General features: G+C 54.2%; 4 protein-coding genes across 4 annotated transcripts; 2 read left to right on the forward strand and 2 right to left on the reverse strand.

Moving 5' to 3' along the window:
* Positions 1–1910: 1910 nt before the first annotated feature.
* GLRG_00150 (uncharacterized protein) lies at positions 1911–4715 on the forward strand (the record flags this gene model as incomplete). Its single annotated transcript, XM_008090835.1, has 2 exons — positions 1911–2330; positions 2433–4715. 2 exons carry the CDS (start codon positions 1911–1913, stop codon positions 4713–4715), a joined length of 2703 nt encoding a protein of 900 aa, XP_008089026.1.
* Positions 4716–7593: 2878 nt separating this feature from the next.
* GLRG_00151 (carboxymethylenebutenolidase) lies at positions 7594–8938 on the reverse strand (the record flags this gene model as incomplete). The annotated part of the gene is made up of 4 exons (XM_008090836.1): positions 7594–7903; positions 7959–8146; positions 8215–8603; positions 8668–8938. 4 exons carry the CDS (start codon positions 8936–8938, stop codon positions 7594–7596), a joined length of 1158 nt encoding a protein of 385 aa, XP_008089027.1.
* A 1479-nt stretch (positions 8939–10417) lies between these two features.
* Positions 10418–11758, forward strand: GLRG_00152 (uncharacterized protein; the record flags this gene model as incomplete). The annotated part of the gene is made up of 3 exons (XM_008090837.1): positions 10418–10537; positions 10593–11231; positions 11288–11758. The coding sequence occupies 3 exons, from the start codon at positions 10418–10420 to the stop codon at positions 11756–11758; spliced, it is 1230 nt and encodes a 409-aa protein (XP_008089028.1).
* Positions 11759–12890: 1132 nt separating this feature from the next.
* Positions 12891–14053, reverse strand: GLRG_00153 (uncharacterized protein; the record flags this gene model as incomplete). The annotated part of the gene is made up of 3 exons (XM_008090838.1): positions 12891–12975; positions 13039–13309; positions 13966–14053. The coding sequence occupies 3 exons, from the start codon at positions 14051–14053 to the stop codon at positions 12891–12893; spliced, it is 444 nt and encodes a 147-aa protein (XP_008089029.1).
* Positions 14054–14520: the final 467 nt, after the last annotated feature.

Genomic DNA, 14520 nt, shown 5'->3' on the forward strand with positions numbered 1-14520 from the left:
CAATCGGGGGCTCAGTCGTCAGCTGGACCGGCTTCAAGACCACGAGTATCATTACCCTCGGATGCGATGTCTGACTGTAGTCTCTTGGTCTCTAAGTCGGGAGAGAGAACCTCTGTCTTGTCCATGTGTCCGTAACCGATGAATAAGAGCACTGGTTCGTCACTTTGGGCGGACATGCCGCGACGAAGTAAAGACCTTCCTTCATGTTGTCGTACAGTGGTGGAAGGAGACGAGATTTCCGATCGGCGGCAATTGGGTGATGGACGGGGGATGCATGACAGCGCATTGCAAAGCGCAAATTGCATGTTGAAGGGGGAAAAGTGGTGCCGCTGAGTAATTCCTCGGGTACCTGGCAGTCTTGGCAGAGCAGTTTACACTACCCGGTAGGTACTATACTTTTCTACTTGCGGAAGCTGGGAAGGTTTGGTGGTGCCGTTGATGGTGCCGCGAGCCAAAGCATGGGTGGGGGACCGAAGTACCTACCCGAGGCTGTCCCTCATAAGGTCTCTTGACCCTGCTTTGAGCCAGTTTCAAGAAGCCGCCGCCGTCGCTCAACCCTTGTAAACGCCCTTTTGAAGGTTGGCTGTTGCCAAGGGTATGTGTGGCCCAAGGGGGGGGGGACCAAGGTACTTAGTACCTATAAACCAGTTGAGAGCGGGAAGGCAAGAAAGGAAGGAAGGGAGGCAAGAAAGAAAGGAGGGAGGAAGGAAGGGGAAGGAGGCCATCCTCAGTCGCGGGCGATAACCAGGCGAGCGACGGATTCGTACAGTACTGCCGCCAACACTCAATAGGTAGGTCACCGGTGGGAAGAGTAGCATCTCCCGAAAGAAATGTTTGGCCGGATCGAGGTGCCATTCGGCTGTAAGTGACACACCAAACACCCCACTGAAGCCGGCCGCGATAGCCAGCTGGTAATAATACTACCTATGCTAGGTAGTAGGTGGTATGAAGAAACAGGCTTTGACCCGAGTTGTTCTTCCTTTCCTTCATCCCGAGAGACGAATCAACAGCAGCCTCACCTAGATCCAAAACAAAACATCAGTCATTAAGCCGCATCATTGTTGTCGTATCCCCCCAGCCAGCCGGAAAGCTTCAGCGTTTCTCCCAAGTTTCCGCCAGCTCGGCGAACAGACGCATGAAGGGCCGTTATGAGGACTGTGCTGCTTCTCGTGTGTTTTGTAGCTCTGCCGTTGCTTGGCTGTGTCTTGCTATTATTGCCGCTGCTGGTATTGCTGTTGCCAATGTATCCTACATGACTGCTGGAGGCATTCATCGCTTCTCATCCCATTTCCTATCACGGACTGCTGTGACAGTAGACGCATACAAAGGACGATGCATGGGAAGCTTGTTGCGCCAATATACCCGCTGCTCGCTGTTGGTGCCGCTCAGGGCTGAGGTACCTTACCTGAGGCTGCACCCTCCTTACCACTTTCCTCCCCTTTCCCCCTCTTCCCCAAACACAATACACGCCCCCCCCTCCCTGCCGCTGCCGCTTGCTTCCCTGCACCCCAAATCCATCTTTAACCCTCCTCTTCCCTCTTCTTTTTCCCAACCGGCCGGAATACCCGTGATTCCACACACGACTCTTGCCCTTCTCCAAACTCCTTTCTGCTGTGTGTCTTAGCAGAAACCAGACCTTCACGGTCCGGCAGTGAAGAGGCTCATCGCAGAGACTTCGGCATACGCAGTACTCCCGCTTCAATAATTTTCTCGCTTCTCTCGCACGCATTCATTTTCGTCCCGCCCGACGCCTGTCTCGGACACCCGCTTCACGGAAACCTTTCTCGCCACGACGCGCTCCAGGCGAGACAGCTGAGACACACCCCGCCTGAACAACCATCACGATAAACCACTCCGGTCTCTTCCAGTCAATGCTCACTTGGCCGACTTTAATTTCACGATAAAACAAAATGGCTATGCTGGCACCCAAAACCGCCTTCACAGCGCCCTTGGGCTCCGGTAACCCCATGATGCCCAGCGTTTCGGCGGGCGGCGGCGGCGTGCCGCCCTCGAGACGGGTACCCGCAATTCCAAACCAACCCGCAGCCTATGCAAGCCCGACCGAGTCCGAATTCTCCGAAAGCGACGGTCCCGACGCCGTCAAGAACTGGGACGAGGATAAGGTCTGCGAGTACCTGAGGAGCGTCAAGTGCGGCGAATATGAGAAGCTCTTCCGCAAGAACCACATCAACGGCGAGAATCTCCTCGAGCTCGACAAGGATGTCCTCAAGGAGATGGGCATCGAGAAGGTCGGCGACCGTGTTCGCCTGTTCCTTGGAATTAAGAAGTTGAGGACAAAGGCATACGCCAACCAGAAGAAACGCAATAGAGTACGTCTCATCTTACCCGCTCTATTGCCAGCAGGTCCTCTGTGAGGATGTCTGTAGCGGGTGTCAGCAACGAAGCACATGACTAACCCTGAAACCCCATAGGATTCGTTTGGTGGCCTGGACCAGTTCACGCCGTCGTCCGGCGGATCGCCTCGTCCTTCAGCGTCGAGCTCTCGCGCCGCCCCCACGCCTTCCATGAACAAGCGCTACTCAAGGCAATATGATACGATACCCCTTGACAGCACATCTTCCCGCCCCACCTCACCGCTGCCCGGAACGGATGCGGTTCGGCCTCTGCGTACACGATATGGCCAAAGTCCCGGCTACATGGGTAACCCCGTCCCCTCGACCGGCCGATTGGTAACTTCCCATACCAGGAATAACTCCAGTATGGATGGTTCACTGATGGCTGGCTTACCGCAGAACCAGGATGTCATACGCGTCATTTCAACTGGAGGTGTCACCAAAGTCGTCAAGATTGCCGACTGCAATACCTGCGAAGAGGTCATGCGAGTCACCCTTAGGAAGTTTGCCTTGCGGGAGGACCACGAGAGGAATTACTGTTTCTGGGTTCTGGCCGGTGTCGAGCCCGACCCCAATCAATGCCGTCGACTGGGCGACACAGAACTTTGGCGCATCATTAAAGACCAGAAGCGTCCTGAGCGTAACCGCTTGATTCTTCGCCGCGTTCCCGCTGGCGAGCCGGGCATGCCCGAGCTTGAAAGAGCGGCGGGTATCGCCATCGAGGAAGCCCAACAGAACCATAGCCGCGCACTTGAAACGGTGGACAAGAGGAGCCAAATGAAGGTGCAGAAGCTTCTTGGCGAGAGATGGAACGACGAGCTTCAACACCCCCTTTCTCCCGTTTCGTTCCACGATCGCGAACGTAACGTTTACAATACCGCCAAGGAACTGGAACGTCCCGCTTCCAATGATGGCCCGAGATCTAGCGGCGGACCGCGAAAAAATAAGGGGCTCCTGCGGTCATTCGGTGGTCTACGCCCTCCCAGCGAGCTCATTGCTTGCGACCTTACGTCATACTTCCCTGACCATCCCAGAGAAGAGATCGATCGGACTGCGCGTCTGTCCATGAGAAGATCAACACGTCTGAGCAAGGTCAACAGTCGTCTGAGCGTGGCAAGTAACCTCAGCTTTGCGTCCAGCATCCAAGATGCTCCTCCAATCCCCACCATCGCGGACAGCTGGCTACAGGCTGGTAGCACTCCCAAGGCACGGTCCGGTCTGCGGGTCACCCACTTCCGTGATTCTGTTGCCTCTTCGGTGCTGGACACTTTGCAGGAGGAATCTCCTTTGGAGCCGAACCGCAAGTCCTATGTTTCATTCGCCGACAGCTCTGACGGCGCCAGCGCTGCCGCTCTGAGCGTAACCGACCCCGAAGGTAACATCACTCGGCGTAGCTACTTTGATGCCGAAGGCTCCACCGGATCTGGATCAGGATCTCTCAAGGATCTCACGCAGGCGCTCAACGAGGACGGCGAGGATGCGGATGAAGAGCTTGAGAGCTTCCTTGCGGGAGAGTCATGGTCTGACGACAAGTGGATGAAGGGAGCCATGATTGGCCAAGGCTCGTTTGGCTGCGTCTATCTGGCGCTGCACGCCGTCACCGGTGAGCTGTTGGCGGTGAAACAGGTGGAGGCGCCGGCTCCCGGTACGAACAGCCAGAACGACGCGCGTAAGAAGAGTATGATCGAGGCCCTTAAGCGGGAAATCAGTCTGCTCCGCGACCTTCGACACCCGAATATTGTTCAGTATCTTGGTTGCAGTTCGTCGTCCGAGTACCTCAACATTTTCCTCGAGTACGTCCCCGGTGGCTCGGTGCAGACCATGCTCAACTCGTATGGTGCTCTGCCCGAGCCCCTTGTCCGCAGTTTCGTGCGCCAGATCCTCACAGGTCTGTCGTATCTGCACGACCGCGAAATTATCCACAGAGACATCAAGGGCGCCAACATTCTTGTGGACAACAAGGGTAACATCAAAATTTCCGATTTCGGCATCTCCAAGAAGCTGGAAGCCACCAATATTCTCTCCGGAGCGAACAACAATAAGCACCGCCCCTCCCTCCAGGGTTCCGTATTCTGGATGGCCCCGGAAGTGGTCAAGCAGACTTCCTACACTCGCAAGGCCGACATCTGGTCTCTGGGATGCTTGGTCGTCGAGATGATGACGGGTACTCACCCTTACCCCGACTGCAGTCAGCTGCAAGCCATCTTCAAGATTGGCGGTGGCAAGGCCGCACCCACGATTCCAGACCACGCTTCGGACGATGCAAAGACGTTCCTTGCCCAGACGTTCGAGATGGACCATAACCTCCGCCCGAGTGCTGACGATTTGATGCTCAGTCCTTTTCTGACCCCCATCACCTAGCGCGACGTCGCAACTTTTATACCCCTTCGATTCTTCGGGCTGTTGCCGCACCATTTTGGTGCAGCACAGTCATTCTTGTACTTATTTCCTTTGACGAACCTTGTTGCCTATCGGCACTACGCCGGGGCTTATATATTAGGATGAGGCAGACGACTGTCTTTAGTACGTTCGAGTGGCCGCTGGAAGGACCCGACGATAAGGCACGGACATGGCCGGGCTTCCCTTTTACATCACGCATTGACTGGCGAAACGAAGAAGGACAACAGATTTTTTTGGGCATTCCAATGGTGTACTGGGGCATGAAGAAAGAGTGTATAGTAAACATCTCGATGAGAAATGACGCCAAAGATGGAGGAGTATAATGAGCCTCAAGTTAAGCAAAGTTGACGCGCCAAAACTTATCGTGTGGACCATGAGGATGATGAAAGCTGTTAATGACATGCCATATCGAAGGCATTCAGCTCGCCGACAGCTGACTGAGTCTGCTCTTTGTCTGGTAGGACGAGTCACAGCCCGATACTGTAGTGATTGGCGTCTGACTCTCAGGCCATTATGGGCGATGGCCGTCACTTACCAAGGCTCCTCGAGTGGTTCGATTCCTAGCACCAGATCATCAACACCGACCGTGATGCGACGTGTTTACATTCGACCTTGGCTACACGTTACGCCCTTTCGCTCGTTTATCGAGCAAGGGAACCAGAAGCCGACGTATCCCCTGACACCATTCGTGGTCCAAGAGGAAGCTGTTCTAAGCACCCGTAAAGTTTCTGTCATTTTCCGAGAGCCTGGCTTGGGGAGGGGCGGAGTTTCATGCCGCAGGTCGGAAGCGCGGCACGGCGATTAGGGAAATACAGATCTGCGTTTCTGCAGATGGGGGGGCCAGCCTGCCCTGATTCTTTGCCTTGGGGAGGGAGGGCTGTCCACACACACGTACACACCCCACCCTCTACTTCAGATAAACCCCTGTTAAACCCGACTTTAATGGCGCCGAGATTCCGTATTCGAGCGTGGGTGGCCGTCAATGATCAAAAGGTACTTAGAGTTCGCCAGGATCACAAATTGGTGTATTAGCACCATGTATCCGTATTGCTGCTTCTAACAGCTAAGGTCGCAACATAATTCCCTGGAAGGTGGGCCTCTACTTCTCACTTGGTGCCGCAGTGGGCGTAGTAGGTCCCGGCTGTGTTTCCCTTCGGAGGAAAAGACGACAGGGGGGGAGAAAGACAGAGTATTCGGCACATCGAGTTGCGAAGACCACCGTAGAACATGTTTTAGGAACGCCATCGTTTCTGGTAGCGCTAAACCGAACCATACATCTATCTACATGAAACCGGTTACAACTTCGATGGCATGCCGACACAGCGTCCCAACGTGGCCTCTCGGGTGAAACGGGATGGTCATGTCAGATTTCCACTAGTAGCAGAGCGCCAAGGGCCGTATCCATAGTCCCCGGCCCGACCAGCGGCAACGGTCGCCCTCCAGCGGACGTGGACGGCGGCTGGCGCAGTTTCGCGCGCGAAGGGGCGTTAAAGGTGACAGGTTGTGATACCGGCAAAAATCCATCGGCTCCTGGGAACCCAGCAATACAGTATCCAAATCTCTGGCTGGGTAGGCGAAACAACCGACGACTTATAACGCATTGCAGTGCTGCCAGGTTCTCCCGAAAGTCTACTTCGAAATGGCATATAGAGAGGCATGGGCACAAGAACCATCATTTCAGCCAGAGGGCTCCGATGCCGGAATCTCGGAAGAAAGTAGTGACCTCAAGACTGGGACTCGGTAGTTCGTAGCGGTAGCCAACAAGGACAGCCGCGGACGATGGCATGGTAGCGTCCTAGTGATACACACTTATATCCGAAGTGCGGCGTTGCTTCGGGACGTGATCTTGATGTCCCTCTTGCTGGAGGTGGCGACCAGATGTGGCTGTGGTGGAGGGCATCACATATCACCCTCCATCGCGTTGGCGCGTAGATCTTGGACTCCGGACGAGGAACATGTGTCAAGCCCCGGGCCATGCTGCTCGCGTCACGGGTGGACGGGGGCGCTCTCCCGTCCTCCCAACATCTCAGACCTCTTTTTCGTAGTTCACATGTCTTGCTGTGTCTGATTTACAAGTCCGTGTGTTATCAGGGTCAAAAGGGAAACCCCAGGGTCAGATTCACCTATTGTAGTGCACATACACGTACAGAAGTAGACCGACCGCATTTTCCGCCTGACCGCTCGGTGAACAAAGACCGTCCCATACCCGGCGGGCCAGCCGGAGCCACCGTTTAGATTACTAACAAATTGAGCGGGAGGTTGAGGCTCAACTTCAACTACAAATCGCTCACCTATAATCAAGGACCTTCGTTGCTACGGCCAATATGGGGTTTCCAACTGGTTTCGACTGTTCCACCCATCAACCCTGGCGCAACTCCCTTTGTCCCTCTTTTACCCTAGGACTGAGTTAGGCCGAGAAAAGCGAGAGCGAGTCCGCTGGTAAAAGGATCTCGTCCGCGCCCCTCTTCATCCTCGAGTGATGACATGTCTTCCAGGTATAGTATACGAGTCAAGATCAACCGGGAGGTCTGCTGAGGTGGGCAAAGGTCTCTGATGGACTCGAATCAGCAGCAGGAACGCCCTCCATCGCGCATCCTTTCTTACAAATGGGTTCAAACCGTAACCGAGGCTACCGCGACTTATGATGTGTGCGTTTGTTTTCCCAAGTCAAACATAAGTCAAAGGAAGAAAGAAACAGAGGAGCGAAAACGCCACCAAAATAGCATCATCTGATATAGCAGCTGGCAGTGCCAAGCCGACAGACATTCAAGGTTTTACTGCACATCTGGTTCGACTAGTCATGGGAGGGCCCTGGCTGACGTACGCGGCTACAAGCTGGCTAGACGTCGACCTCTCTTATTCCATACTCAAACATGGCATTCGACTCGACTGCACTTTCGTCCACCAGCTTATGGGCTGACTCTACGCCGGCAACAGGCAGCCTAAACTCGAACTTCTTCCCCGTCGCCGGACCACTTCCGTTGATCTGGTAGGGGAAGGGGAGATACTCCGGCAGCAACGCCAACTGTCGCAACGCGGTCGCCTGATCCCACGCGGTGTGCTCGTGATGAAGGTGGTCTCCCCGTACATTGACGACGCTGGTGAATGGGATTGAGAGATGCTTCCCGGTAGGCGGCACACCAGGGAGTCTAGGAGACTATGTTAGAATGGGATTCCCCTCCACGTTGGTTGACGGGTGCTTACAGCCAGTCAATGATCCTATCGTGGGTACACTTGAAGACGAACTCATCAATGACTCGGTCGATTCCCACTGTACGACTGACCAGCTCGAGCTCGGTATCATCTGGGTTGTTAAAGATGAAGTGGTCTCTGTAGAACTTCGTCAAACGCCCTCGGCCGACACCACCAGTAAGCGTGGGAATATGATTGACCTGTCGTTGGTGTTGTCAGAGATGGCCGCATAATCATTGTCACGCTTCAACAGCCAATAAGAACTAACATAAGGCTGCTCGACCATGGTGGCCATAGTCTTATCGACACTTCGCTCGCCAAACTCGAAGAGAGTGTGTTCCTCCCAGACGGCTTCGAGGTCGAAGTAGGGCCCGCCGAGTATCGGCTTGAGGAACGTCAACGTGCGCGTGTGCGCCAGCCCGGCGGCATTGGCATTGAAGTTTGGGTGGCTCGGGATGACGAAGAAATCACGGGCTGTGGGATACGAGTACGTCTTGGTGGTAGAAATAGCCTTGTGTGCCTCAGCTTGGGTTCCGGGCAGATGCGACAGGGTAGGGACTGCGAGTGCCTGGTCCAAGTTGAAGAAGACGGCGGCCTTGATCTCAGAACGTTTATCCAGAGCGTCAGCGACGTGTTGAGAAGCGGCAGCGAGAAGGACTGTTGAGGGGCGTCAGAAGAGATATCACCACGGGCGTGCAAGGAAGCACGACGACCCGCTTACCAATTGCACCGAACTTGTCCTTGTCGTCGCAACTGTCCAGCTCTCTGAGACTCTCGATTGCCGAGGAGACTGAGTCTGTGACGTCGTTGGCTCCGGGCGTGACGATGATCTGCGCAACCGCGTAGCCTTCCTCGGCCCATTTCTGAGCCGGAGGAGGGTCCAAGATGTTGTCGTGTTTGGACAGATTGATGCCCTGCTCTACCAGAATAAGCAAACCCGGACCGTGGCCCCTACGGGAGAGGGGCGGTTGAATCGTGACAGCAGCGGCCATGGTGTGTGTGTGTGTGTGTGAGTATATGTGTGTATTTGTAGTCTCGTTATCTTCGTTTGTTTCCACCAACAAATTGCAGGCGGCCGAAAGTCTTCGTTGGGAGTTGGTAAGTTCGCAGCACGTACGGCATTATCTTCTACGACTACTAGACTAGTTCAAACAGAAGGTGAGATCAGGCGCGCCTCTCCACTTGTTGCAACCCCCGCTCGACATACAGATGGCATCTCCGACTCCATTCCCAGATAGGCACGTCGGCCGAGTTGTCTTGGCCAGCTCTCGTGCAGCAATGTAACAAGCAGCAGCAACTCTGGTACATTGGGACTTTCGCACAGAGTTGCGGGGAAAAGCCCATCAAGGCTCTGGCGGTTGGGGTAGTAATCATGGTTGCCTGGTTGCAATGCCGCATAGAGAAAATGGGCCTCATACCTCAGACGATGGGCATGAGGCGAGTTTGCAGCATTGTTGTCTAGATGCACAAGGGCACAAGTCTATTAGCGACCGCTCTTTTTCCGAAATGGAGAAGCGGTTTAAGCATGTCTGTTGGTTTAAGCGCGCATTCCGGAAGCCAAGCACGAGATGGATGGAACCGGCGTATCAAATCAACACGCCCATGAGACAGACAATTGACCCAGTTACCTAGTCGCAAACGTGCGCCACGGCCGGAACGTGGGGTGGGGACATGTCCCGCATGGCACCAACCATGACAGATTTGGTACGGGTCCTCTCTGATCTTTCGGGTTCTTCAGCGTGCGCCGTGCAGCGTCGCTGAAGCGAAGTCGATGACAGCACATTGTATCCGCATCGGGCAGTAACAGCACTGTTTGGCTAGGTACGCAAGCGTATTGACAGTTACATGCTAATTAGATACTAGGCATCCCGCCGCGTCCGCCCCCTATCCCTTTAAGTGCCACTGGACCTCACATAACCTCAGACCAATAAGACTACAGCAATCCAGGCTAAGTATCCAATAGCTGTTAGTAATTACCTGCAGAGACCCACGTTTGGGTTATGTGAGGTCCAGTGGCACTCGAAGGGATAGCCTAGCATTGAGCATGGTTGCGGTGGATGGCTGAACCTCCCTGACATTGTAAGTAACATTCCGCTCTCTCTCCAGTCGCGCTCTGTAGAAGCGACGCGCAGCTCCAGTCTACATGTAGAGCACCCTGATCTCGACATGGGCCCCTTGTTCTGCTTGTGTTTTGTCTTCTCCAACGTGAAAGCAGTCCCCCTACCTTCGTTCACCTAGGTGCTTTGCCATCATCATCCTCTTTTCAGCTGCCACGGTTGATGTTCTTGGATACGGCGACTTGAGGCCCTGCTTGCTGCAAATACCAATTACCACGACCGCATTTCCATGACCTTTGCGGGGCTCGCCGTCTGGCCCATTACCTCCCGTTGAATAGCTCTCTTTCGACAATAACCATCTTCGCACGAAATCGTTGACGCTCGATCGCCTGTAGCTGACGAAAGTCGCCTAGTATGGTATCTACACTCCCAGTCAACAGACAATCCGTTATCGGTGGGGTCATCTTCCTCTTCTTCCTGTGGAGCCTGTCGACTTTCATCTCGTCAACGCCTTCCACAACATCCACACAAATCGTGAGTCCCTAACCAGCCATCGCCTTCGTGGCTATCTGACCCCTAGCCTCGCCAGACACAGGAGCCGGGACACCAGCCGAACCAGCTGGACGGGAAGCCTGGAAGTACACCTGAATACAACTCGCCGGACAAGTCGACGCCTGCCCTATCGCCTGAGCTTTCGCTTCCGCCTTGGTACGAAGGCGAGGGGGACAAAACTGCCAACAAAGCCTCCCCGATATCCGCCCAGGGCTCACAACATGCTACGAGCGCAGACGCAAGCAAGGCCGAGAGCAATGGCAGGCCTGCCACAGGGCCGACCACACCACAATCGTCCTCCTCGCCCCCGGCCCTAAAAGACTACGGCAGGACACTGATCCTCTATGCTTTCGCCGAATCTGAGACCGCCCGTGAGAATCTCAAGTTCTTCGTCAACCAGGGCCTGCATGATGCCGCCGACTTCATTTTCATTCTCAACGGAGAGACGAGCGTGGGGGCAATCATTCCGCAAAAGCAGAACATCAGAGTCATCAGCCGTCCCAATACCTGCTTCGATCTTGGCGCGTATGGCGAAGTCCTCCGCAAGGACGACTTGTATAAGAAGTACAAGCGCTTCATCACACTGAATGCGAGCATCCGTGGCCCGTTCCTCCCTCATTGGGCCCAATCATGCTGGAGCGACCTGTATCTTGGGCGTCTTACGGATACGGTCAAGGTAAGACTGACGTGCCGTGTCTTCCAATCGCTGCCTCGTACTGACGTCGACACTAGCTGGTCGGTATGACGGCAAACTGCTGGCCCCGGTTCCACGTCCAGTCCATGATCTGGGCCACGGACGAAGTGGGCATCGAACTGCTCCTCAACCCCCCTCCAGGCTCATCCGTAAAGGATGACTTTGGCACCGAAAACGACGTCGTCGGTATGGGCGGCTGCTACGATGGTTGGAACCAAGCAGTGCATGCTGAGGTCGGCACTACTACCATCTTTTTGAAGCAAGGCTACAAGGTCGACCTGATGATGGCAGCGTTCCAGAAATCGAAGAACTACATTGAGGAGTGCGATACGTCGCAGAATGGCGACGTTCTCTGGAACGGCAAATACTTCGGCACAAATGTCCATCCATACGAGACCATATTCATCAAAGCCAATCGGGATATCGACCCGACGCTAATCGAACACCTGACGACGTGGCAGCAAGCGTCAGGCTTCAACAGCTACTCAGTTTGCAAGGCAACATCCTGAGAGGACGAATATGGTCTCGTACGGGTGGACGCTTGGCCGAGCTTTTGGCGCATGGGAATACAGAGGTTTATTTTGCTTCTGCTGTTTGTATGTACCAAGACACCGTACTAATTAATGCACGGCGTTATGGGAACGCAGGTGACCTGATGCTTTGCCGGAGGCCGTGTTTTGACGCGTGACAATGCAGAACATACACCCTGTTTCCCAAGTAGCTCCATCGCGCCTCAGCTGTTGATCAGTGTGACCCTATTGTGAAGACGCATTTACGACTAATACCTGAGCTGCCAGCCTGACTGCCTCACGGATGCTAGATTCTTTGAAATGGCCAGGGGTTGTCATTCACGGGCGACCATTCAGGGTAATTCATGCAATCCGTGACAGTTTTCAACTGTTTTAAAATGTATAGGCTCTAAATCTTCAGATTCTTCCTAGTCCGAGGTTTCATCGCTGGCTCCCATTCAGCCACCCTCCAATGTTACACCAGCTCAATGACCCAGACGGAAAAATTTGATGACAGACGACCGTGTCGACGGCAGCTGCGACAAGACCCATTGAAGGGGGGGGGGGGGGGGGGTTGGCATTCCCAAAGTTTGTATAGATGTGATCCTTCTCTTGGCCAGTATATGGTTCATTGTAACCGCTTTTTGGGCCGCATCTCGGTTTTTTTGGCCTCCCCATTAATAAGCCAACTTCTGCAGTAGCATATCCATAATATTGATACAAGCACACCGACACAGACAATTGGCAGACATCTACCGTATTACTCACGCAATCAGAGGTTCCGGGTTTGGTGGGGGCGAGGTCGGAGGCGGAGCCAAGATCTGTTTGGACCAAGACAGCATTCCGAATGAGGCGAAGGTCGAGGGGGCTGGTTCACAGTTCTGGAACGGGTCCCAGTAACGCACACTACGACCGCACTGCGGATGAACAAGACAGGTATTCAGGTCTGCATCTGGAAGATATGCCCTGGGGACGGTATGTATACGGCCCAGGCAAGTTTTCATTCACTTCATCCATTGGCGCAAATTTCGGCCCACAGGTGCTACGTCTCGAAAACCAACAAGGCTGTATACCTGAAGATGGGACTTGGAATGAGAATTTATTAAGTATTTCTTTGCTGACCCCTGAGCAATCACTTGCATTTAGAGACGACGTCTTGTCCAGCAGCAACCGCCTTCTGGAGGGATTCCCCTGCCTTCTTCACTGCGTCATCAGTCCTACACATCCCTAGTTAGCATCGGCCGCGCAGTCTTGTGCGAGTTTGTTGGGGAAAGACGTACTGGTCGCCCCCTTGCAGAGCCGTGCCGGTTGCTTGCAGTCCAGCTGCCACGGTGTCGCGGTCCGTCGCCGCCGCTTTTTGGCCGGTGAGCAGAGCGCTCGCAATCTTGCCGATTCCGTCGTTGGCCTGCTTGAGGCCGGCCGCCGCGGCGTCCTTGACGGCCGGGTCCTTGATATCGCCGACGCTGCTCTTGGTCGACGAGATGGCGCTCACGATCTTCAAGCGGGCGACGTTGCAGCCGAGGTTGCCAATTTGACGGGACTCAATAGCGCCTAAGTGACGTGTTAATACCAGCATTATAATGCTCTGTTCGGGGGGCTACTTGCGAGCTTCAGTGAGAGCGGTGGCCGCTACAAGGAGGAAAGCGAAGACCTGGCTGGCGTACATCTTGTGAAGTGAATAACGGGCGGGTGGTATAAGAAAACTGCGATTATTGGGCGATAGATAGAAGAAAAAAGGCCAACCAGGGCTCTGAGATAACAAAAAAAAAAAAAGAAAGGAAAGAAGATAAGCTGGATGCTGTTGGTTATCCGCTGTCAGAAAGAGATGGGATGGCGTGGAGATAGTTCTGATGGAATCGTAACGGATTAGACTCGCTTCTTATTCACAACATTGGGACGACAAGACCCTGGCGAGCTGGGTAGGCACTAAACTTGCAACCGACATGTCACATTCTCTGCTACGACGCTGTCCGGGGAGCCGCGCCGTCCTATGCTGCGACCGCAGCTATCACGAGGTAGTAGTTGGTGCTTTGAAAGAAATGGAATTCCTATATCAACACTATCTATGCTTACTCGAGTGGAACCCGCTAGGGTGACGGTTTCATAATGCTGAAGGGTGTTAGAAACCGCCTCGCGTCTGGCTTATGTAACCTCCTCTCATAAGCCTCGCTGTGAGGACTACGACCTTGAAATGCAAAACACGTGACGTTGCTGTCGCCTGTTCTTGCTTCGCTTCGTAGCCTGTTTCACTGCCATGTGCCCCATCATGAGGTTGGCGCGCAGATCGTCCGACATCTTCGCAAGCTGTGCCCTCTACATAGTACTGTCGGGCCCGAAACGGGGCATGAGTAGGACTGCGGCAGGGATGGTTGCGGAGACCAACCGAGGTGTATTAATTCCCGAGAACGCTGCTTCCAAGCTCAAGGTGGAGAGCGCCGTGCCCGCTTAGCGCAGCCAGAGACCACTGCCCGGAAAGAGGACGACTAGTTCCCCAGAGACAATACAAGAAAAACCATTACATACGATGGAAAACAATCTTTGAGTATACCCGTTGCTTGTTTTGTGATACGATCTACAGACGCCAAGACTAAATAAAGGTCAAGAGATTTTGAAGGGCAGGCCAACGCGACTTATTTCCCCGCCGTTTCGATAGCTTGTCAGGGGGGGCTGCGCAGGAGGAGGACGAGGAGGAGGACGCAAGGGCGTCCCCATTTACGAACCCTGTCGTCTATTTCTGGTCATTCCTGCACCACCCATAGGCA

Source organism: Colletotrichum graminicola, assembly GCF_000149035.1.
Source record: "Colletotrichum graminicola M1.001 genomic scaffold supercont1.1, whole genome shotgun sequence".
Classification (NCBI taxonomy): Eukaryota; Fungi; Ascomycota; class Sordariomycetes; order Glomerellales; family Glomerellaceae; genus Colletotrichum; species Colletotrichum graminicola.